This window comes from Podarcis pityusensis, assembly GCF_964106645.2.
Source record: "Podarcis pityusensis genome assembly, chromosome: 12".
Classification (NCBI taxonomy): Eukaryota; Metazoa; Chordata; class Lepidosauria; order Squamata; family Lacertidae; genus Podarcis; species Podarcis pityusensis.
The window spans coordinates 24756554-24782595 of NC_138037.1; the positions used below are offsets into that span (position 1 = coordinate 24756554).

The 26042-nt window shown below is 43.9% G+C and overlaps 1 protein-coding gene across 2 annotated transcripts in view; it reads left to right on the plus strand.

The window, feature by feature from the left end:
- The first annotated feature begins 366 nt into the window (after positions 1-366).
- Positions 367-26042, plus strand: part of ST8SIA6 (ST8 alpha-N-acetyl-neuraminide alpha-2,8-sialyltransferase 6) — a 56052-nt gene continuing 30376 nt past the window's right edge. Inside the window, exons 1-3 of one of the 2 annotated variants that reach the window (XM_080974508.1) lie at positions 367-500; positions 3484-3594; positions 14427-14525. In XM_080974508.1, coding sequence (XP_080830634.1) covers positions 3533-3594; positions 14427-14525 — 161 coding nt within the window. In that variant the 5' untranslated portion in view covers positions 367-500; positions 3484-3532. Of the gene's footprint in view, positions 501-3016; positions 3213-3483; positions 3595-14426; positions 14526-26042 lie in introns of those variants that run through there. The other variant, XM_080974507.1, reaches the window with a different exon arrangement.

Genomic DNA, 26042 nt, shown 5'->3' on the forward strand with positions numbered 1-26042 from the left:
CTTTTAAAAGACTCACCCTGTACAACCTGAGCCTATGATGGAGCGGTTTGCAGCATTAATACTGCAAGAGGGTCTTGCTTCTCCTGTAGTTGTAGCCTGGGATCCAAACAGCCTATACCAGACTGCAACGCGTTCTCACATCACAGCCAACACTGAAAGCCCAGGAATTTGGTGTGTATGTGTGTGTGTGCTCCCTCAACCTCCTCTCTTGCCTCATCCATCCCCATGATGGATGAACCCCACCTCCCTCTCTAGGGTTGTCAGAGCATCATCTCTGACACACCCATGGTGCTTGTTGTGCAACTGTGATGGCCTGGGATTCTGATTCAGAGGCTGAACCGGAGGAATCCCAGCCTGCACAGGAGTCCCCGCCTCCAGGGCCGGCTGAACTGGGCAGGGCCTTGATTCTGAAGCGCCTGCACCTGTGCCGGATCCTCAGGAGCAGGCACCAGGTGAATCCACTCTGGCTCCGGAGGTGGTTGAGGACTCAGTGCCTACAGGTGAGTCTCCCCCTGGGCCCAGTAACCCTTAGGCCTCTCCTGAACTGCAGAGGCTCAGGGCAGAGAGGCGAAGGGAACTGGTTTCTCCCAGGAGGAGTGCTCGCCTTAAGGCCAGGAGAGGCGGGTCTCCTGGGGGCCGGGACCGCCCCTGGCCTCAGAGAAGATAAAAGCCAGTCAGCCCGGTCCCAGGTTGCGGGAGCAACGTCGTCGATGAGCTGTTTCGGCCAGCATCCAGTCCTGTTCCCCCAGTGTTCCTGTCCCTGCCCAGCTTCCTGCTTCGGACCTCACCTCGCTCCTTGAGAACTGTTTCCAGACCAGTGACCCAGGACCGGACTTTGACTACGCCAACGGTAACCTTCCCCCCGGGACCAGCACAGCAACCCACCCTGGCATTATCAGATACCCAGAAGGTGATATTTCACCAGTCCTGGCCACCTCTCAGAAGACATAGTCACGTCCCCCTTCACCTAGGTCCAGGAGGATCCACTATGCCGGCTAGGCATAGTGAGAGATTGCAGAAGATGGGTGCACCTCATTCCTACACCAAAGGTGTGTGACGGTGTTGCAACAACATCCAAAGTTTGGGCAGTTAAAAGCACTTGCCTTTTGTTGCAGCTGTAGTTAGGATTAACCATGTGCATTGCCTGAAACCAGTGATTTGCATCAAAGTGTACCAAAGTGTACCAAAGTGATCTCTAAACATTAAGGCCTTGGGAAAGAATCCTTCTTCAAGGCTTTTGTTTTTTCAGCAGCTGGGAGCCAGGACATCTATTATTCTACCACTCTTTAAGTTCATACGCTGGCACAATAAAATGCCCACTTCAGCAGGTTATGCCTGGGACTGACTTAGATCCCCCCCAGTTGAATAGGTACTTGGTGGACTCCTAATTCATGAGATTCCAAAAATAGATGTTCACTGGAGCACCAAAATCCTTCTCCCACCTTGTACAGACACCTTTGAAGGGCAGGAATAAAACATAGTTCCTTTCATTTGATCACCCTGATGAATATCTATTGCCCAGTGCCATCACTGTATTGTAGAAAATTTGATGACACTCATAAAAGAGGCCCAGGACATTCTGGCATCTCCAGGTTTTTTCAGCACATCAGCCTCTTCTTATGACATTTATGGCTTCCCTTAAGGGACTCTAGGAATTGCAATTGGTGTTCGCATTCACAATGTTTATCAGATTCTCGTTGCGAACCTCTCACAACACTGTATATATATATATATATATATATATATAGCCTGCAAGATTTCTTGCATGATCAGGCACATTTTCACACATGTAATTTAAATCACCTTCTGAGATTTCCTCATGCTCTTTAGAAGAATGTGTCATCGTATAAATCGAAAGCACTGATGGGGGCTATCCATCCCCCCGCCGCTAAGATTTCCCCTCTTTCTGTGCCACAGTACAGTTAAAATACAATACAGAACAACAATACAGTCATTAAAAGCCAGTAAAAATTAATCACAGGCACAAGCCCTTGAATGTAACATGTATGGCAAGCAAGAGGGTGAGGCAAAGAGTCAAATCTCTCAAGCCAAGCAGGGAAAAGCCCTCACCCTGGCTCCTCACCTTGAGGGTTTCCCTGGAGGTCCCCAGAGTTTAACTGGACAGGGCAGAATAGTGTGCCTCCTCTGGTTAAAAGAGGAGTTTGTGACTCTGCTCTCCCTATCTCAACTTGAATAAAATATTAGGGGAGCCCAGGTGTGAATAGAAATGCCCATCAACGGGGGGGGGGGTGTTCAATTATTTTATTGGGGCGAAGGGACCTCAGCCCCTAGGATTGGCTCCTATTCCCCACTTTGTCATTTCCCCAACAGAAATCCTCCTAGGCTGCGATTTGCTGGGGGGGGGGGGGGCTGGAGGAAGAGGCAGATTTATGGCAGCAACCCCCCGCCCCGCGCTTCTTCTGCTAGTGGTAACTTTAGAGGGGTGGGCGCGACGGCTCATGGCAGCCGTCCACAGCGGGGGGAATGGTTGGCAAGCCCTCCGCCTGGGCTGCGAGCCTGATCTCCATCCTGCCTCTTCCTTCATCAGCTGAGTTCCCGTCTACCTCTGGCCCTCCGCTGACTCTCTGCACGTGCTCAGAGGCAGCCTTTGCCGTTTCCAATGAACCCGGGTCTTGTGGCTAGGAGAGCTCGCTCGCCCCGATCTTCCCAAGGCACAGATCTCCCCGACCCTCCCCCCCCCCAACTTCCCCATCCCTTCTCTCCGGATCTCTCCTCCTGCCTCTGTGAGACACGAGCCAGCGAGAGTTTGAGCGACTAGCTAGGGCTGCCGAGGGGCTGGGATGAGCTGAGGCCCCTTCGGCGACAGCTCGTCTCCCCAGACCCCGCAGGAGGCGAAGCGGATCCGCCAGGAGCCGGAGGGGGGCGGAGCCAGAGCGGCGTCGGGGGGCGGGAGCGAGCGAGGGGCGGGGGGCGAGAGCAGCCGAGCAGCGCCGCCCCTGCTCTGCCGCTCGCCGCCGCCCCTGCTCTGCCCGACGGGGTCGCCTTCGCTGTAGTGGGAGGCGGGCGGGCGGCCGGGCGGGGGCAGCGGCGACGGCGGCCGGATCCCGCGGCAGGCAGGCAGGCAGGCAGGCAGCTCTCCTCCCCACGGCGGCGGCGATGCGGGCGGTCCTTGCCCTGGCGGCTCTGCTGGGCAGCCTGCTCCTCTGCCTGTGCCTCGGGTGGCTCTCCGCCGATGGCTCCGGCGGCGCGAGGTACTGGAGGGGGTCTTGCCTGGGGGGCTGCTGGGGGTGGCGGGATCCCACGCGGCGGGGATGAAGTCACGGGGATGGGGTCGGGAGAGAGGCCAGCTCCAGCTTCCCTGCACGAGGGAGGCTTCCCCAAGGCAGGGGGCGCGCGTTTTTTGCGGGGGGGGGGCCGTGCACGAAGGTGCCCAGGTCTTTGCTGTGGCTGGACTGGGCTCCTTCCTCGCGCCACTTAATGCTCCCGGCTGGCCAACTTGGGTTTGTCTCGCTTGCTTGCCAGGGGCTGGGAGAAGGAGGTCAGGGCGACGACGGGGGGCACCCCCAGGGTGATGCGATCTCTCCGGGCGGCGTCGGCACCTGCCCAGCTGGAGCCTCCGTTGGCCACCAACAGGTAAAAAGGCTGAGCTGTGTTGTTGTTGTTGTTGTTGAAACGCCTTTTCTCGCCTCCGTGTTGGGTTGGACCAAGAAAGGAGAGTTGCGCTGGTCCAGCGTGAGAAATGCAGCTGCGAACATCTGGATTGTGGACCAGCGGTGTTCCAAGAAGGGCCGATCATCTTGAAAACACCGACGAGTTCCTGATATTGTGGTTGGTCCCTGATTGTCCTGCTCTCACTTCGAGATCCCAACTCTCAGGGGTCAACATACGGTGACCTTACTTTTTCTTTTCTTTTTTTTGCAAAACATTGTTCTTGTAACTTGCCTTTTGGCTTTTTTTTTTTTTTTTTTTTTTTTGCTTTTTGCCAACAGCTGTGAAAAGCTTGTGGTAGATTATCTTATCCCTGTATTATTTCAGTTACTTTTAAAATTGCATTTTGAAGTGTTGATGATATATTTCAACTGAAGCAGCACAAGGAATCATTTGTTCATTTCAAAATTTGTAACTGGTGGTGGAAACCAGATTCCTTTCCAGGAAAAAATGAAATCAGAATTATTTCCCATTTATGTTAGCAGAGAAACCATCTTCAGCTTTGAAGATATTCTACCCCCACTTTTGTTTTCTTTATTATTTCTTACTTACTTTATCCATCATCTTCGCTTCGCTTCAATCCTTTCTGCTGTGAGTCACCATCCTCAAGCTCCGGTGTTTCTCTTTCAAACACTTTAGCTGTGATCCACGAGACCACAGTAATTTTTTCTTGAGAAGTTTCTTGTCTCCTCAACCCACTTATTAAACTCCCACGGCATAAAAAACAAAAATAGTTTTAGGATTTGGTGTGAAAACTTGCAGAAATGGGAAATGTCACCAGAGTAAGATGAACAGTTTCACACAATTTGACCTTTGGAGAGTTCTCAGGTCCAGCCCCCACCTGCTTTTAGAATCCCAGCAGTTTGTGACTACAATTCTATACCAGCCTCCCAATTCCATTTAACCAAGAGTCTTACTTCTGAGTAGACATGTATATGATTGTACTGTAAATAGCCAGTTAGGTTCAGGTTTAAGAGGAAGATTCTGAAAAAGTTTTGCAGGAAGAGAGAATTCAGATTGAGAACATTCTTGTGTCGGCAATCTTTTCCAGCTGGATGGGATTGGTAAGGTTTCTTTTGGGTCTCTATTTCCATTGTTTGGTTATACTGTTTTTAAACCTAGTAGCTTTTATTGTAGGATTGTAAATTGCCTTGAGATTCATGTAGTTCATATAACAACAAAATGCTGTGTTGCCTGGAATGGACTTTTTGAGAAGATGCTTCAGAGTACTGTGATCATTTGGGTATATAAGGGGTGAGACAATCTTTCAGGTAAACTGGTCCCAAGCTGTATACAGGGTTTTAGCCACCAAAGCCAATACTTTGAACATAGCCTAGTAGCCGATTGGCAGCCAGTGCAATTTCTCCAGCAATAGAGGTAATGAGCCGTTGAGTCACTGCATTTTGCACCAGATGCAGCTTCCAGAATCCAGATCAACCTCAAGTGTAGCCCCGCTTAGAAAACATTGGAGTAATCCAGCCTGGAGGTTACCAGTGCATGGACAGTAGAATCTAGGCAAGATCAATACAGCCAGGGAACTGACCAATGTTAAGTCTATTGAGCTTGGAGCTGATCACCATGCAAACCCCATTCCTTAATTGAGGGCTAAACAGAATGTAAGGGGTGGGTTATCTGGTTTGGAGCCTTGCATTACAACACTTGATGGATGAGCTTATACAATGCCTACTAACATTTTGATCAGGGCTTTAAAGGGGAGTTATTGCCTTTGGGTGGGTTCAGCAGCAGGTTCAGACTCCACACCCAGAAGATCTGAATCCCTTTTCTGACACTAGCAACAAGTTCTGATTCTCAGGCAGGTCTACAGGTTATTCTTCCCCTGTATTTTGGGTGGGTTGGGGGCTTTCTCCCTATATTTACATACCGCTTTTCCTCCAAGGAGCTCAAGGTGGTGTTGTTGGCTCCCCCACATTCCATTTTATCTAACAACCTTGGGTGTTGAGTTAGGCTGAGAGATGGTGGCTAGTCTAAGGTCACTCAGTGAGCTTCATGACCGAGTCAGGATTTGAACCCAGATCTCCCAGCTCCTAATCCAACACCCTAACCAATACTTCACTCTGGTGTTCAATTCCATATGTGACAGGATTCTCCTCAACCTGACATTATAGGCTGCTCTGCATTGGTCTCTCCTGGGAGAGAGACTCATTCTTCTTATGTAGCTAGTTCCTCAGCTGATCTGTGCCTTTTGCAAGTATTTCCCCCCCAGCATTTGACTGACATTTTTCTATTACTAAAGCGCTTGCTTCTACAGAACTTCCAATATCAAATAAGCCTTTCCACCTAGATTTTGATGCTGATTAAAGGTATAAACGGAGGCCTTACAAGTCTTATTCCATTACAATTAATAAAGGATTTGCCAAGTTAAGCCGAGCAGTGATTTCTTTCTTTCTTTTTATTTTTAAGCCATGGCACAGAACATCCATTTTCTTGGTCAAAACCCTTTTACAGTAAAATAGTATGTTTCCCTGTCTCTTTGGCCTTCTGTGACTCCTGTATTTTCAAATTACTTTAGGGTTCAAAAGCAGTGAAGAACTGACAATATTTATTTCATTCTGTGGTTGAATGTTCAACATTTGCTGCAATTCTTTAGAACACTGGGGACACCTCCAGGGGCAATAATTGTCAATCCACTTATATAAATTTCCCAACGGCTTTTTAAAGAGTTCCTTTTGTTTGCTTACATCTAGTGTTTAATTGTGTGGAAGCAAAGATAAGAAAATACTTTGCACAAAAAAAGCAACCACAGGAGTAGCAATGCAACAACAAAAGCCTTTCCTTGTAAGCCTTTCTCTACCAGGATGCCAGGTGCTGAACTGCAGGACACACAAACAGATGTGGTGCCTCTTACAGTTTCCCCCCAAACATTCTTGACTCTACTGTCAGTTTCCATTAAAGTTTGTAATGTGCATGTTGTAGGAGCAGCAGTCAGGCAAGAGAGATTAACTGACTAATAAAGAGGGGAAAGCACCTGTTTCCAGGGATGAAACATTACAGCAATATAATGCACTGGAATTATTTGGCTAAAAATTATGGCTGATTATTGTCGAAGTGTTAGCAAAGTCACTTAAGTAATGCAGATGGAGTCCAGTGAAAAAAGAATCTTTGTAACAGTTTATTGAGGGAAACGGAGGGAAATGGTGCATACCGTAATTTGAAGAGAAAGGAACAGAGGGTTTCAGTCCTTGTTTTGGTCAACCAAATATACAGAGGAAAACACTCTTCAGGACATTTGCCACCTCAGTGAACCAGCCAGATGGGTGGGGTATAAATAATAAAGTTGTTGTTGTTATTGTTGTTGTTGTTGTTGTTGTTGTTAAAGAGCATGCCAGTCTGGTTGCTAAGCAATACCTCCACCCACCCACCTCTTGTCTAGTTGGCTTTAACATTAACAGAATTAACCCCTGAGATCCAAATAGAAATATCTCTGCTATTGCACTTCCAGAAAAATGATTGTGTGAAATTCTTTCCACCAGTTGTCTACTCAGCAGCATGTTGCCAGTCCTATTTCTAGGCCCCGTGTGAGCTGTCTCTTCCCTTCTCCATCCTGTCTCCTGACTATCTCTTCATCTGAATTGAATTGATTTTATAATGAAATGATTTTAGTATATTGTATAATTTTACTGTTGTTAGCCACTCTGAGCCCAGCTTCGGCTGGGGAGGGCGGGATATAAATAAATTTTTTTATTATTATTATTTATTATTTCTCTACGCCCCGTTTATTTATGCCCTCATATCCTCTATGCCCACTTCTGCCCAATTTTATTATTTTCTTTCTACTTTCTTGCTCGACAGCTTCTCTATACTACACAACCTCTCCAGGCACTCAGCCAGTCAAGAAGGGTTTTCTCCAAAACTGACACTGCACCTCCCGCACAGCCCCTGCCCTGATATTTGACCTTCCACAATGACAGACTTGGGCTTTAGAGCTTAGAGTGCTTATAAACCTTCCATGACATCACAGCAGCTCAAGCAATGACCTGGCTTGTGTGTGGACACAAGAAACAGGGATGGTGTGTGCTTCTGTGATTGTTATTTTTTTCATGGCTCCTGTCTACAACAACAGACCCTTTTGGAGAGGCTGTGAAATAATTAACCAAATGTAATTAATTATTAACCATGCTACAGAGACCTCTATGTTCTTTCTTCTGTCAGAACATTGTACCCCGAGGGTAAAATAGTTATTACAAAGAATGGGAATAGTTACTTAGCACATAAGTAATGGACTGCAATATACATTGCTCAGCAAGCCTGGCAGCTGTGCTAAATTGACTGCCATCATTAACATTCTTATTTCCTCCCAGACTATGTCTTTAAGACACATTATGAAATAGCCTTTCTGGGGTGCACCTGGCAGAACTGATATGCCGGAAAGCATCGGCCAGCTATCCCCACATTTCTCCTGCAGGGGTGTTGACTTCTGAACTCTCCCTTCTATAGCTGCCCCTTTTAACAGGAATAAATAGGTGATTATGGCCACATTCACACGCTGCATTTAAAGCACTATGATACCACTTTAAACAGTCATGGCTCTCCCAAAGAGTTCTAGGAGCTGCAGTTTTTTTAAAAGGGCTGAGAGTTAAGAGACCCACCCCCCACCCCGTTCCCCTCCCAGGGCTACAACCTCAGAGTGGTTTCACAGTCAATCCTCACAGGGAACTCTAGGAATTGTCATTCTCAGAGGGGCACAGCGGTCTCTTAACAACTCTCAGCACCCTTCACAATCTGCAGCTCCCAGAATTCTTTGTGGACAGGAACCATGATTGTATAAAGTGGTATCATAGCACTTAAAATATATGGTGTGGACGGGGGGTATGTTCAGCTTCACTTGCTGCCAGTCATACATCTCTTCTGTCAGTCATACATCTCTTCTGCTAAAGGGGCAGAAAATAATCCCCACTCCTCTTTTCTTCCTGAATGACATCTCTACACCCCTGACAAGCGCAGGAGAGGTGGAACTTAGCAGGGACCATGCTTGTCTTCCAAACGCAGAAATACTCTTGAAGAATCTGTGGACCCCATTATGGAAATTAAGTTTGTAAATGTGATCGATTATCTCAAGTCAGTGTTCCACCTCAGGCTGTGTTGTGGGTGAGCTTTGGGATTGGCTTCTTTGTGCCAAATTCCATTCCAGCGCAACCCTGTATGTTTCTCTGCATGATCTTAAGGCTCCCATGCCACAGCTGCTACCTTTCTGCTCCTGTTTCCCCTAATCTAGTTGCATAGGCCACATCTTCCACCCTGTCTCTTGCATGTTCAGAAAGTACTCCCTGGATCGGAGGACAAAAGGCACCTCAGCTTTTCTGGAGCACATACCGTTGGAATAAGGTGTGACCCCTTTAAGCCCAAGCAATTCGCCCAGTCCAGCAGAGCTGGAGGCACCCCCCTTGCTGAGCAGGACCACATAGATTTGCAGTTGGCGTCTGACACATCAAGCAAATCTGTGAGGCCTGTAGCCTGGCCTGATCTTGAATGCACAGTGAGCTATCCATGGTCCTGACTCTTAGTCAGCAGATCCATGCTTTGGCTCCTGGCTGGCCAGAAGGCCCCTGCGAACCACAGAAGGAGACCAGAGCATGGGCAGGTGTGGGTTTATTTCAGAGCAGAGCTTAGGGCTCATCCACACTTGTCCCATGATTCCTAAGCACAGGCTTGAGAGGTCATCCTTTTTCTTGAGAGGGAAAACCCACTGTATACAGTGGTACTTCGGGTTAAGAACTTAATTCATTCTGGAGGTCCGTTCTTAACCTGAAACTGTTCTTAACCTGAGCTAATGGGGCTGCCGCGCCGCCGGAGCACAATTTCTGTCCTCATCCTGAAGCAAAGTTCTTAACCCAAGGTACTATTTCTGGGTTAGCGGAGTCTGTAACCTGAAGCGTCTGTAAGCTGAAGCATTTGGAACAAATGTCAATCAGTTTTTCTGAGGGTTTTCCCAGGGCAAGCAGCAGGTGAGAGCTGGGAGGGCTCACCCTCCTTTGTGTGGAATAAGAGTTAAGATGCAACCTTGATATAGGGGTTTGTATTGTTTTATTGTCCTGTTGTCTTATTTTTATTTAGATTAGTTTGACTTTTATTGTATTCTATGTTGAAAGCTTTTTTAAAAAAAGAATTGATTACATGAAATCTCAAGACAAACAGAAATGTGAATGAGTCCTCTGTTGCAGTACATGCAGTATGATGTCTCATTTTTAGAAATGACAAAGTTCCCTTATGCAGAGTTTGCTTTACCCACCATGAGCAGGCTCTGTGCGGATGAGTGAGGGGTTCTGGGGAAGAGGCCGTCATCCCATCCTCGCCAGCTGCTGAACCCAGAGTAGCTATCAATTGAATTCGGCATTCAGTAGTGTTCTTGCCCCTCCAGGCAGAGTTCTGATTTGATTAGGCTCTCTTTTCACTGAGCTTGCTCATGTAATCTTTCTGCACCTGAGTTATAGAAGAAAATAAGCTTGGTGCTTGAAGAGGAGGGAGATCACAGCCCTGAGGCTTCCTTGCTTCGCTTTATAGTCTCTGTGGACATCACCTTATTACCAAGCAATGGCATAGTTCAGTAATTTTAGATTCTTGAGTTAATGGCCTTACAAAGGCTCTCTCTTTTAGGGGATAATTACTTTCCTTTGAAATGTGGTCATCCAGCCCTGCCGCTGTTGCATTTGAGGGGCCTTCCTGCTTCTGTTGTGTGGGGCCCTCGACTTCTGTTTCAGAGTGTGGCCCTGATAGCATTGCTGTTTCCCAGACTTTTGGGCACATGCTATTAGTTGGCCACCCCTGCCTTAGAGGAGAGTGACTTGTTGATGATCCTCACCACAGCATTTTCCAAGGGTCATTCTCTTCTTTTCCCATGGCTGGAATGAATCCTTGAACTTTGGTTAATGCACAGGAGCCTTTGCTTATGGCAAATATGCCACGCTGTCAAGTTTATGGGACTGACAGGACCAGCCCTGCCATTAGGCAGAATCAGACAGCTGCCTCAGGCACTGATTTTGAGTGCCATGAATTGGCAGCAAAACTGTTAGTTACTTAATTGATTGTAGTGACTGTATTTTGACTGACTGGGAATGTGGAGAGATACTTGTGGGATTTTCTGCCTTAGGTGCCAAATGAATGTTATTTGCCTTGTGGGGAGGAGTGGGGAAGCACTTTCTGCTGACCCAAACCAGCTTGGCTTTGTTTAAAATGTCCTGGGATTTTTCTGGATTTGCTGCAGAAACTGGAATTCAGAATGCTAAATGTACTTATTAATTCCCATTCCAGTGGCTTAACTAGTTTGAAGGTTTGATCTTGCTTGGGGCCGTCCCTACTATTAGGAAGAATGAGGCAACCGCCACAGGCAGTAGTTGCTGGGTGGGTTGTGTAGGAGCAACATGTTGGAAGGCAGATCTGAATGTGTCACTAGGCCTACTAGCCTGCCATCCTCAGATGTTCCCCCATTGCCAATGTCAAAGAAAGATTCAACTGCCAATGCAGTTGGCTTCTATACATGGCCTGTGGTGGAAGGAGTGGAGTTCAATGATAGGGCATATTCTTTGCATGCAAAAGTCCTAGGTTCAATTCAATGGTCTGACTCAATATTGAGAAGCTTCCTACATTCCTAGGAGATCCATATTGATTTTTACATCAGACAGCAAAATGTCTTGAGCCAGCCACGGGGCGTGGGAAGGAGATGCCTGCCGGTGATGTCTGGCTTCAGTAACCTTTCATTGGCCTAAAACATTAGTGACAATTCCATTGGGGGAAGGGGGGGGAGTGGGAAGAGAGTGTCAGACAACCTCTTACACAGTTGCCGTGATTAATGTCAGAAGACAATTTGTTACTTCTGCCGTTTAAGATTTTACAGTCCATTTCACCAAGCATTTAGATTGCATATTACCTTATTAATCAAAGTGTCACGAACCCTAAAACAGCAATGCAGTCTCATTATCTAATTCGACAAAATTAGTGGCAGAATACTTAAGAAGTTAAAAGCATGTATCCTATTGGGGAACAACAACTGGTTTATAATGGTCATGGAGTAGCTGACTTAATAAAAATGGGAGAGAATGAAGAATGAATAGCAGTGTTAGAAATAGAAGAACATGGTAGGGTATTTTCAAAATTTGTACATATTTTGTCACTTTGGGGAGTGTCCAAACTGTAATATGGGAGTAGGGAGCCTCAGGCCAGTGGCCAAATGAAGCCCTCCAGTTCTTTCTACCTGGCCCCCAGGCCTCTTCCCAGACCACACCCCTCGTTGGCTCTACTTTGCACCCACCTTGAGTGTTTTCCCATGGCTGGAATGAGTCCTTGAACTGTAGTTAATGCCCCTTGTTTGTCTGGGATGGGTGATAGAGAGCTGTATGTGTAGAAACTAGCCTACATACAAAGGTATGATAGCTTCCATTCTTCCACCCATTTCCCCTCTGGGCCTGCCCTCCATTGCCATGTGGCCCCAGGATTGTTACACATGAAGGGAATGTGTCCCTCAGGCTAAACAACACACTCCCCCCCCCCGGCTGTAATAGCAAGTGAATCCTGGATTTGGGGAAGAAGGATCATAGCTGGGGTAACTATGTGGGTGTCTATCCAGTCCGTATGCCAAGATCCAGCTGCCCGTGTGCCAAGATAGTGCCAGGCACTTGAGACAAGTGTAGAGTCCAGAAGGAGAATTGTAGCCAGCAATCAGGGAATCTATCAGCTCTTTCCAATAGTTTTTTGAAAGGAGAGGGGAAAGAGTGCAAATATAAAGAGCATGTATTGTGAGCTGGCACAGTTTTTGACTTCCCACTTGAAATCCAGAAGCTAAGACGACTAGAAGTAATGAGTTTTAGGCAGTGTGAGAGTCAAGGCTAAGAAAGAAGGGAATGCTAATATGCAGAGAAGGTCAAAGTCACCCAACCTTTGAAAGCTGGAGATTATATTGTGATTGGGTAAGAAAGCATTGGACCAGGAAATATAATATTACCCAGCTTTTGGGAATCATTGGCTACCGCAAAGGAACTGCAGCACACAGAGCTCGTTTTTCATGTTATTAGCTTTCATTTTCCCCTCTAGAGGTGGCAGTCATTTGCACTCCCATGCACTCAGAAGGAAACTGAAAGCGAGATCCATGTTGTGTGTTTCCCAAGCACAAAATGTCAGGAATGGCTCCTGGATCTTAAAAACCCGAAGAGCAAGAGCAAAATGATAGGTGGCCTGGAGATTGGAGCAGAACTGAGCTGAGTGACACTGGGCTGTTTGCTTTTCTTCTATAAGTAATGATGGATTTTATTTAAAGCCTGTCACCACTCTTAGGACACTCTGAGGCCTGTTGGCTGTGGAAGATGGAGCTTCTTTGCTTCAGTCCCTTTTCTGCTTTACACTCTCCTCCAAAATATTTGAGCGGGCACACCTGTTTCTCATGACAGCATAACACATTTGCAATTCTTGCACAACCTCATGCTGGGATAGCTGTGAACTCGTGCTGTTCATAAGCAATTGCATTCTAGCATGTTGACTTGGTCTGCTTGCACTGTCCCATTAAAGCTATTTAATAGAGATACATTCAGAGATAAACTCAGTGTTTGATTTTTATGGTTGTGTGTGTATCTCGGAGCCAGTTTTCAATACCACTTTTATTTTTAGTGCGGCACTTTATTTTCTCTTGTATTGTTGTGTGCCTGTCATTCATTCCTACTGTGAAGATGAAGGCTATGTATTTGGAGACATCATTGCCAGGGGAATGAACAGCGGTCTCCTTCTGAAGGCAGAACCAAGGTTGAAGGGGAAGAGGAATTCTGATCCTGAAATCTCCACCCACCTGACAGAACCATGAACTTATTCAGGGGAATAAGATGAACAGAGGTGATTTAGAGTAAAAGGGGAGTAGGGCCAGGGGTGGGGATGTCTAGGAGAACATTTGCCAACTTGGTGGCCTTCAGATATTTTGGACTGCATGCTTTGGGTTGTGGCTGAATCTGGTGCACAGCCCTAATATCTGAAGAGAATGCAGGCAAATTAAATTCGCTGTGTGGAGCATTTCTTGCCATATTGAGGTGGTTGCCTGACGTCAAGGCCTAGAAAGTAGGTTTAAAGCAGTGGGTGGAAGCCTTTGGTCCTCTGAATGTTGTTGGACTACAACTCCCATCATCCCTGGCCCCTGAAGGGCTGAAAGTTCCCCACCCCTGTCTTAAGAGCACACACAGCAGTAACACTGCAGAAGTGAAGCAGCACAAAGTCTCAACATGATACAAACAAAAGGTGGCCTTGAGTTCAATCATGGAAGAAAGGCTGGGTATAAAGGTAACAAATACAGCTATAATGATGCTATTTGAAATGCACATTCATATTTGAAATGAGCATCTTGGGTCTTTGTAAAAGCCATTAATGTTTATTGTTAATATAGACGTGCCTTTTTGAAATGCAATTATGTTGAAGCTGTGTGTGGTTAGATAGATGATAGATAGATAGATAGATAGATAGATAGATAGATAGATGATAGATAGATATCACATTTCTGATTTACATCAAAATCAACATAACACACTGAACAATGCAAGCAAAACTCACCCCTTTATAATAAAATATGCTTCTGGTGGCAACTCAGAGCAGCCCACTTCTGGACAGAAACCATAGAACGAGAGTGAAACAGACTTTGCCATCCTGAGTTTTCTCCCCTCACAAGCTGGAACTGCTGCTGCTTATCTTTGCTTCACAGCCATCCATTGTGCAGCTGCTGCCAAGACCATTTTTATTCTTTCAAAGACTGATTTTCCCTTTTATGTTAACAGAACGGCTCCCAATCAGACTGGAATTCAGAAGTCTGAGCAAGCCTCAAAATGCAAAGAGTTGTGGAACAACAATTGGTCTTCATCTATCAAGAAAAAAAGGTAGGGAGGTCTTCTTCTGTTCTTAAATTCAGTTGGTTTACATCCAAATACAGCTGCTAAACACAACCCAGGATACCCAGATGTGTGTTGGCAGTAGTTCCAAGGGTGAGATGCTCATTGCAAAACCAGGGCTAGAGTGGAGTCGCATTGTAAAGAAAGGAGTTACAAGACTGACTGAGGTTACAGATCAAAGCGCAGAGTGGCCAGACCTGAATCTAGACCTGGAATGCATAATCTCCAAACCTGAGTCCCTCAGGCCAGTGACAAGAGCTGGAGTCAATGACTTGAACTGGAGCTTGAAGTACACATAAAACAGGCACAGGTAGAATCCCAGGTTCCCAGTATTTATATAATTGTCATCTTGGGGCACCTCCCAAGGCCCACTGCTGATGCCTGTCCTGGGCAACTGGGAGACTGGGTCTAGCCACCATTAAAATCCCCCCACAATGCCCTCAATATCGTATCACCCTGCGGAATTGTGGGAAAGATAGTTGGTAGCTACTGCCATCTAATTTCTGTTGGAAGTGCAACAGCAGGAATCGTGCTGCTTGTAACTTAACAGTTAGTTCTGCTATCAATATGTCAGTTAACCAAGTTGGGGGTGGGGGGGTTGTTTAAGCAACAAGGCAGAGTGGAATGATATTTGTTGAGGTATCATGTGACACTATTGGCAGTGTGATTCTGAGGGAGCATTTCCTCTGTAGGTTTGGTTGAATGTCTCCCTGCTATGTACAAGACCTCAACGAGAAAAGAATATACTTCTCTGTTCCTTTTTCGAATTCGATACTGTTTTTGTGTTCCTCAGCAATGTGTTGTCAGGATTTCTTTTCTCTCTGGGCTACATTATTTAAATGACTTTGCCAGCCACCCCACCAGCACCTATCAATGGCACCCTGGCAATCTAGGAGCATAATACTGCTGGTCAGGTACAAGGGTTGATGCTTCACATCTTATCCCTCTTCCTTTCAGTGCTTGAAGAGGCTCTGAGGCTGGAGCTCACACAGTTTCCATTAGTCCACCAGCCAAACTCAGAGCAAACCCACTGAAATTAATCAAGAACTAACTTTGGATTCAACCTCAAGTCACTGTCTACTTCACGTCCCAGAGTTCCTGGATGTATGGTGTTCCTTGTTGTTGTCTTTCTAGCCCAACAAGCATATTACTTCTAATTTCTTCCCCTTCTTAGTCCCAGAACTTCTGGTTCCACTGTAAAACAGATGAGCAACCTGTGGTCTAATTTCAAAAAGTCTTTTGCAAGCAGCCTGTTGAGTGGGAAGGAAGAAGCACCAGATGAGAGTGGAAAGCCGGCAGTAGAAAGAGGGACTGGAAGAAAGCAGGGTTGCAGAAAACAAAAGAGGTGGTCCTGCCTTGTTTTTGCTCTGGCCCCGCCTACCACTGGATTCAGCCCTGCCCAGTGTCAGCACACGGTCCCTGACAGATTTCCCCAAGGGAAAAAGGTTGTCCCACCATGTCCTCTCACATGATGTGTCCACAAATGTTAATGCACAAGGACAAAGCAAACCTCTAGCAAACACCCTCAGTGTTTTGTTCTTTTCTCTGTGTATTGATTTTTATGCTGCATGTTTCAACAAGCAACAATGACTATACCTATTTCAGCGAGGTATTTCATTTACTGCTTCTCCTGAGAAGTCTCTCCCCCCCCATTCCCTTTTTTTCTCATTAGACTTCAAGCTTTCCAAAATCCTTCATTAGGACGAAAACCATCAAGACACTATCTTCATTTAGGCTTCTTCTTTTTTTAAGTGTTTTGAACAGCAGAGAACGTTTAAAAGTTTGCCTCTGTTGAATGAGATGCCTCTAGGTCAGCTCTCGCATTCAGATTGCTCTGACGAGTCACAATGTGATGGAAGAGCACACAGGACAGCATATCAGAGCAGTAGCTCCTCGCATGGACCTGTTCTGCAATTCTGGACCACCACTAGGGAGTAGGGAGCAAGGAGAGAAGTGCAAAGTCGTGATTCTGATGGCTCAGCTATGGTAACAGGCAAACTCTGCAGTAGTAAGCGGAGCAGCTTGCTGGTGCAATACCTGGCTGCTAGGATGGGGTGGGGGGGGAATTCCTGCCTATATCCTTAAGACCAAGGATAGCCAACCCATGAGCACATTTGCAAACCATAGAAACTGTTGTGGACACCACCTCTGTGCCTCAGCTCTCTGCTTTCGAGCTGCAACCTCCCCTCCCCATAGCATAAAGGTAAAGGGACTCCTGACCATTGGGTCCAGTCGCGGATGACTCTGGGGTTGCGGCGCTCATCTCGCTTTATTGGCCGAGGGAGCTGGCGTACAGCTTCCGGGTCATGTGGCCAGCATGACGAAGCCACTTCTGGCGAACCAGAGCAGCGCATGGACACAGCATTTACCTTCCCGTTAGAGTGGTACCTATTTATCTATTTGCACTTTGACGTGCTTTCGAACTGCTAGGTTGGCAGGAGCAGGGACCAAGCAACGGGAGCTCACCCCGTTGCAGGGATTCGAACCACCGACCTTCTGATCGGCAAGCCCTAGGCTGTGTGGTTTAACCCACAGCGCCACCCGCGTCCCCCCATAGCATAATTAGGCTTAAAAAACATTTCCATTTAAGGAAAGCTTCTTTCATACTAGTTCAGATGGGAGCCTGTGGGTGTCAAGGGAGACCTATTATAGCACACGTGTGCTCACAGGCATCATGTTGGTGACCCATGCTTAAGGCATGAATTGGGGAAAGGATATTGCTCAGTGACAGAGCATCTGCCTTGCATTCAGGGGTTCAATCTCTGGCATCAATATATGTAGGAACTGTCTGTTATCAGAAGATTCCAAGGTCGTTAAGGAGAAGCCTGCTTCCTAATGGGTTTGTAACATATGCTGGTTGGGAAGGAGATATCTCCATCCTCCACATTGTGGTGTGCAGCTCTGTGCTTTCCCCATCATCCCTCAGAGCTATTTCTTTAGTTCTTCCCTGAAGGCTTCTGTGACTCCTTAAGGCAACCGAATTTGCAAGCAAGTCACTCAGCTTACTCAATCCCATTAGAGAGCCAGTGTGATGTAAAGGTGAGAGAGCCAGACTGGGAGATTGGGGTCCGAATCTCCACTCAGCTCACTGGGTGATCTTGGGTCAGTCACCTTGGACCACGCACTGCCTCTCAGCCTAACCTACCGCATAGGGTTTTTCTGAGAATAAAATGAGGAGCGGAGACCATTGTACACCACCTTGAGCTTCTTGGATGAAATGGCATGGATAAATGAATGACAACAACCAGAGAACAGCTGGCCAAGATGGGAAAGGCTAAACTTTGGCCACAGCTTTATTGTAGGGAGAGTTGGGGAAAGGCAATGCAAGGTCATGAATGCCATGCTGAAAAGAGATGTGTGTATGCAGGAGTGCCCAACACTGACATGGTTAGGCCTCTCCCTTTGTAGAAAGCAGCCGCGCACTGGCGAGACTAGGCCAATTGATGGAGGATATGACTTTCAACAGCTATTAGGCAAGATACATACTGTGTTTTGCCCCCATTATGTAGGCTACTGGGGGCTCAAAAATCAAAATGGAGATTGGAGTTCACCAGAGGTCACCTCACCATCCCTTCACCAGATCAATTGTTGAAATTATGTAAGACCGTAAGAAACTGCCATATACTGAATTAGACCACTAATCAGACAGCCCTGTCTAGACTTATTGGCAGGGAGTGTACTGCAAAGAGGTCTTTGCTAGCCCAGCTAATTGAGCTCTTTTCAGCTGGAAATTCCAGGGATTGAACATGGGAATTATCCATGCAAAGCATAGGCTTTTTCACTAAGCCTCTTCGTTTTATGTTTGTTCATACACATCTCCTCATTATCTGAATTCATTGTGTGTCCTTCTAGTAGATCCTTGCCAACGTAATTGGAATTTCCATTGATTTAAATGTCTGATTAGCAGATCAGTTTTGATGACCTTTAAGTTGTTTAGCTACATGGTTTAGTTATATTTCCCTCCATTATCACTATAAGATTGTCGCCTACTGTTCACACTTGTGCACCGTTTTCTGCAGGCTGCATCTGGAGACGTTGGTCCTGGATGTACCATTTACCCACATTTGAAGCAAAACACTCCACTTGAAACACCCAGTTCGTATTGGGTTGCATTTTGAATATGTTTGTAATCTCATGAACACTGATGGGATAAATGATTGCCATCTTATAAGAAAGAAAGAAAGAACAGCTGTCTTAAATAATTACAAAAATAACAAACAAAAATGACTGCCCTGGCTGTTCAAAACATGAATTATTATTATTTTTAAAAAATCAATGGAGACAGAATGAAGAAGTTTCAAAAAGTGCTGTAAACTGAAATGCTTATCTCCTTCTGCAAAAGCTGTCAATAAAGGCCCTGAAGTCTCCTTGAGAAACAAATAGGCACTTAGAGACCAAGCAGAGCTATTTCATGTTCAAAAATGAAAGGTAGGCAATTGAAGACTTTTCCCCCTTTTTGTTTAACTGGTATTGAATGGGCATTGTGCGGCGCAGCATGCAGTTAATGCTTGATTCTAACACAACCTCAGTAAAACCTTGCGAAACTCTCAGTCCTGCCCAATTTGAGGGACTTTGTGGATTGACAGTAAAACTTCTAAAGCAATACAATACTTAAAGGTATCTTGTTTATTGCACATTAGGATCTGTTTTCTCCACCACCTGCCACTGGCTATAGATAAATAGCCAGTTTGGAAGCCTCTGTTGACTCAAAAGTTGGGTAAAAAAATGGTTGGTTCACTAGCATGGGGGCAAGCAATGGAGGATGCCTTCACCCTGGTGTGGATCCCCTTCATTATATATACAGCACAAGAAGACTATGACTTATCCCGCCCACCAACAGCATACAAATCAATATGGCTAACCTGACTCAGCACACACTCACCCCACACACATACAACCAAACTACACTGCAACCAACTGAATGCAACCAACCAAACTCTGGACCCTCCAATCTCTTACAATGCCCAGAAAAATAAATAAATATTTAAATAAAGGACCTACCCACGTGATGCTGATACAAAAACCCTGCACAAACACTATGCAATAGAATGAAATATCATTATCCCCCCCTCTCTTTCCCCCCCAACTGACTACAGTGTCTCATGCTGAAAGCAAACAAACTGTGAAAAACATTCTATGAATGGAAAGTGGAAACACTCTATATGTACTTTTAAAGTTTTGTTTTATTTTGTTTGTTTGTTGCACAAGAAAATCTTTAATTAAAAAGTAATTATTAGAAGTTGGGTAAAAGTAAGTAAATTTTAAGTGGGTGCTGCTGCATCTGTTGTTGCAAGAAGCTTTGATCTCTTAATTCCTTTTATTCAACTTTTATGTCACAGAAGTGACAATGACTCAGCCAAGGACTATTGCTGAGGAGGAGGACTCTGTGCAGAAGCAGGAAAGCTGCCGATAATCACTTCTAAACCTCAGGATAAATGGGACTTGGAGGGATTGGGATAGAAAGTGTTGAGAGCTTTAGGGAACAGAACAATGTCAAGGTTTATCATGCTTCCCTCTCAAGGTTTATCACGCTTCCAATGTCAAGGTTTATCACGCTTAGCATCTTCAGAGTGAGAGATTTGTTGCTCAAGGGCTCCAGTTGCCATTCTGAACTTAAGTTTCTTTCAAGAGTTGATGTTGCTATAAAATCATGTGTGAGGAGACGTTGGGGTGATCCAGCTGGAAGGTGACAGAAAGGGATGAAGTGGGAAGAAGGTACTGATGATTCAGCCTGGTGGAGGATACAGGTGGGGTCAGGAGATGCCTTTGGCGTGGGTCCCAGACACTGAGAAAGAGAAGGGGAAACAGGAGCAGGTCAACTGACATATGGGAAGAGAAGTGGGATCAAAAAGGACAGCAGCAGCAGAGAGTATGGATGAGTTGGAAGCTAGGAAGAAGGAAGAAGAATGAAGAAGAGAGACTGAGATGAGCTGGAATGGAGAAAGGAGTGGGAATGTGTGAGTGAGCATGGAGGAGGAAATGGAGGAGGGAACAGAGAGTCAGGGAGTAAACGGGGGGAGGGGACCCAAGGAAAGTAACAAGGGATGAGAGACAAACTATGTTCTCCAACATTGAGCTAATGTCTGCTCCCTAGTCCATACAGTTGTACCTTGGTTCTTGAATGCCTTGGTACTCGTACGTTTTGGCTCCCGAACACTGAAAACCCGGAAGTAAGTGTTCCAGTTTTCGAACGTTCTTTGGAAGCCAAACGTCTGATGGTGCTTCCGCAGCTTCCGATTGAGTGTAGGGAGCTCCTGCAGCCAATCGGAAGCCGCGCCTTGGTTTTCGAGCAGTTCCGGGAGTCAAACGGACTCCTGGAAAGGATTAAGCTCAACAACCAAGGTACCGCTGTGTATCCCCACACTTAACGTAATGGACAGTGTGACCATGCCAGATACTTCTGCGGGCTCAAGGCTACATAGTTGGAAGGATTCTTTTTTTTTTTAATTTTTTAAAAAACATTTATTCAAATTTTAAGATTACAGAAAAAGAAAAAAGTAAAAAAAGAAAAACAAATCACGTACATCCTACAAGAAAAACACACAATACAAAGAAAAATACACAAGACAGAAAATCACAGTAAAGAATAACAAAAGAAAAATTCAACTTAAACCATTAAAACCGTTTTCCCATTTACTTATTTCCGTGACTTCCTCTCACTTCTCTTTGTATTCTAATTCAAATCATATCTCCAGCAAATCCTTCTAACCTTCTTTTCATTTGCTTATTTTAACATTCAAAAATATTTAATTCTCCTCTATCTTTTATTTTACACTTCATATTTACTTATTCCATTATACTCTGTCTGCCAATACGGTCTAATATTCTTCTCCAACCTTTTCTAACATTCTTTTATATTACAGTATTTCTGAAGATATGTTTTAAATTTTTTCCAATCTTCTTCCATCGACCCTTCTTCTTGATCTCGAATTCTGCCGGTCATCTCAGCCAGTTCCATATAGTCTATCACTTTTCTCTGCCATTCTTCTCGGGTAGGCAATTCTTATGTCTTCCAGTATTTCCCAATGAGTATTCTTGCTGCTGCTGTCGCATACATAAAAAAATTCCTGTCTTCCCTTCGCACCAATTGACCGACCATGCCCAAGAGGAAGGCCTCTGGTTTCTTCAAGAAAGTATATTTCAATACCTTTTTTAATTCATTATATATCATTTCCCAGAAGGCCTTGATCTTTGGGCACGTCCACCAAAGGTGGAAGAAAGTACCTTCATTTTCTTTACATTTCCAACATTTATTATCAGGCAGATGATAAATTTTTGCTAGCTTGACTGGGGTTAAGTACCACCTGTAAATCATTTTCATTATATTTTCTCTTAAGGCGTTACAGGCCGTAAATTTCATACCTGTGGTCCATAACCGTTCCCAGTCAGCAAACATAATGTTATGCCCAACATCTTGCGCCCATTTAATCATAGCAGATTTGACTATTTCATCCTGTGTATTCCATTTCAACAGCAAATTATACATTCTTGACAGATTTTTAGTTTTAGGCTCTAACAATTCCGTTTCCAGTTTAGATTTTTCCTCCTGGAAACCAATCTTTTTGTCTAAATTAAAAACCTCCCTTATTTGATAATAATGCAGCCAATCTCGAACTTTAGTTTTTAATTTGTCGAAGCTCTGCAATTTTAGTTTGTCACCAACTTGTTCTAAAATTTCACAATATTTTGGCCAGTTTATCTCCATATTAGTTTTTTTCAATGCCTTTGCCTCCATTGGTGACAGCCACCTTGGTGTTTTACTTTCCAACAAATCCTTATATCTCACCCAAACATTAAACAATGCTTTCCTGACAATATGATTCTTAAAGGCCTTATGCGCTTTAACTTTGTCATACCATAGATATGCATGCCATCCAAAGACATTATCAAAACCTTCTAGATCCAAAATGTCCACATTTTCAAGAAGTAGCCAATCTTTCAGGCAGCAAAAAGCGGCTGATTCATAGTAAAGTTTAAGATCTGGCAGGGCAAATCCCCCTCTTTCCTTCGCATCTGTTAATATCTTAAATTTTATTCTAGGTTTTTTGCCCTGCCAGATAAATTTGGAAATGTCTCTTTGCCACCTCTTGAAACAGTCCATTTTGTCCACAATTTGTAATGTTTGAAACAAAAACAACATTCTAGGCAATACATTCATCTTTATCGCTGCAATTCGGCCTAACAATGATAACTTCAATTTTGACCATATTTCTAAATCCTTCTTCACCTCTGACCAACATTTTTCATAATTATCTTTAAACAGATTCACATTTTTGGCAGTCATATTTACCCCTAAATATTTCACTTTATTAACAATTGTTAATCCTGTCTCTTTCTGAAACCTCTCCTTCTCTATCTCTGTAAGATTTTTCTCTAATACCTTGGTTTTCATCTTGTTTAATTTAAAACCTGCTACTTGACCAAATTCTTGGATTGATTGTAACACTCTTTTTGTACTAGCTTCTGGCTCCTGTAATGTCAAAACTAAATCATCGGCAAAAGCTTTCAATTTGTACTGTTTAGCTCCGAGTTGTATACCTTTAACCAATTGGTCTTTTCTAATCATATTGAGCAAAACCTCGAGGACCGATATAAAAAGCAATGGGGAGATTGGGCAACCCTGTCTTGTTCCTTTCTCTATCTTAAATTCTTCTGTAACTACATTGTTCACAATAAGCTTAGCTTTTTGTTCCGAATAAATTGCACTTATACCATTTTCGAAACTTTGACCTACCCCCATCCCCTGCAAGTTTTTCTTCATAAAACTCCAAGAAATATTGTCAAACGCTTTCTCTGCATCTACAAATATTAAAACAGCTTTAGTATTGATATTAACTTGCAATTTTTCCAAAATATCAATGATGTTCCTAGTATTGTCTGACAAATGTCTCCCAGGGAGAAAGCCCGCCTGGTCTTTATGAATCTCTTTTACCAATACATTTTTTAATCTTTTAGCCATAATTTCGGCAAAAATTTTGTAATCCACATTTAGTAGGGATATGGGACGGTAGTTCTTCATCTGTGTCTTCTCCCCTTCGGTTTTTGGTATAAGTGTAATATATGCTTCTTTCCACGACTCGGGTGCTTTTCCTCCCCATAGTATTTCATTGCAAAGTTCTTTCAACGGTTGCAGTAGCCATTCTTTCAGAGTTTTATAGTACTTTGCAGTTAGTCCATCCGGCCCTGGAGATTTGCCCAATTTCATATTCTGAATGGCTCCTTCCACTTCTTGGTCAGATATTGTAGAGTTCAATATTGATTTACTATCTTGAGATATTTTTTGTAATCCATTATTTTCCAGAAATCGGTCAATGTCTAGTTCTTTCTGAGTCTCCTGCGTATATAACTGTTTAAAGTACTTCTGAAAGCACTTCCGAATCTCTCCAGGATTCTGTATATTCTTCCCTTCTACAACCAAGTTCGTAATCGTATTCAGCTTTTGTCTTTTTTTCATTTGCCAGGCCAATAACTTCCCACATTTATTTGCCGATTCAAAAGTCTTTTGTTTCATCTGTTTGATCTTCCATTCTATCTCCTGATTCATCAATTTCATATATTGTACTTGATATAGCTTTATCTCTTTTAAAATCTCCTGTGAGTTCGGTTTCGCTCTCAGTCTTTTTTCTCCATCTTTAATTTTTTCCAAGATTTTTTCTCTCTTCTCATTTTGATATCTTTTCCTAATTGCATTTTGTTGTATCAAAAATCCTCTCATGACCGCTTTGCTGGCATCCCAAATCACTCTTTTTTCTGTCATAGTATTCAAATTTATCTCAAAATAGTCTCTCAAATTCTTCTGAGCCTTTTTAATAATTTCCTCATTCCTAAATAAGGAGTCATTCATCCTCCATCTAAAGGCCCCAATTGGCGTTGATATCATTTCAATCTTTACTGGATTATGGTCAGAGCAAATTTTCGGGCAAATCACCGCTTTTTTAATTTTAGGGGCCAGTCCTCTAGTTGTCCAGATTTGGTCTATTCTTGTCCATGTCATGTTTGCTTCAGAGAAGAAGGTTCCTTCTCTTTCCAAGGGGTTCTTTATTCGCCAAATATCTACAAGATCCATATTGTCAGTCATTTCAAAAAATGTCCTTGGCAGTCTTCCATCTTTTGTCACTATTTGTCTTTGGGCTTTGTCCATATTTGTAGACACTACTCCATTCATATCTCCCATCAAAATAATGTTGTAATCCAAATAGTCCAGGAGAGTTTCATGCAGTTTCTTGAAGAATTCTGATTTTCCCTCATTTGGTGCGTATACGCCTATTATCAAAAATTTCTGTCCTTGGAATTGAATTTCAATTGCTATATATCGTCCTTGGTCATCTTTAAATATAAATTTTGGTGACAGGCTTTCCTTCGCATAAAGTACTACCCCTCTTTTTTTTACATTGTCCGATGAAATAAATTCCTCTCCCAATCTTTTATTTATCAGGATTTTCTGATGTAGCCTTGTCACATGAGTCTCTTGTAAACAAATCAAGTCCAAATGTTCTTTTTTCAATGTATGAAATACTCTCCCCCTTTTTGCCGACGAATTTAGGCCATTAATATTCCAGCTTAAAATTTGTAGTGTCATTTTGTATCTACTCTCCTTCTCCTCCAACAGCCCCAAGAAGATTGTCTATATCTGTCGGTGGCGTTGGTTTCCCTTTTTCTTGCAGACTCTTGTCCGGTATCACAATGTCTTTTCCCAATCCTTTCAGTAAATCTTCTTCGTATGCACTCAGAAACTTGTTCTTTTCCTCCACTGATCTGATCTTGGTCTTTCTTCCTTTGAAGCTAAAGGATAAACCTTGGGGAAATTCCCACCTAAAGAGAATTTTGTTTTTTCTCAACAAGTCCACCAGGTCTCCAAAGTCCTTTCTTAAATCAAGAAGGTGTTTTGGTATGTCTTTGAAAATTTCCCCTTTTTTTTTTTTTTTTTTGCATTTTAAAATTTTATTGATTTCCCATTATTTATACATTATATCCATATTTCAATACATCTCATACATTTTGAACTTCCTTCAGCGTCTTTGACATTCATTCGTATTTATATCTTTAAAACACATTCCATATTTCATATTGCCATTCGTTCCTCCCTTCATACATTATTTCTATTAAACAATACTTATTAGTTCTTTACAGTGCCTCTTTAAATCCCACTAGCGTTGTATTTACAAAGCATTTATTCTCCAGATAACCCGCAAATTTCCCCCAGTCCTCAATAAACTTTTGATCCTTAATATATCTGATTTTCCCTGTTAATTTATCCAACTCGGCGTATTCTGTCAGTTTTACTCTCCACTCTGCTACCGTAGGGATTTCTTCCTGCTTCCACTTCTGAGCTATCACAATTCTGGCTGCCGTTACCGCATACTGGAAGAGTTTGCAGTCCTTTCTTCTGATGTCCTTTCCCACAATACCTAATAGAAAGGCTTCTGGCTTTTTTACAAAAGTATAACTTAACATCTTTTTCATTTCGTTATAAATTTCGTCCCAGAAGCTTTTAACTTTTTTACA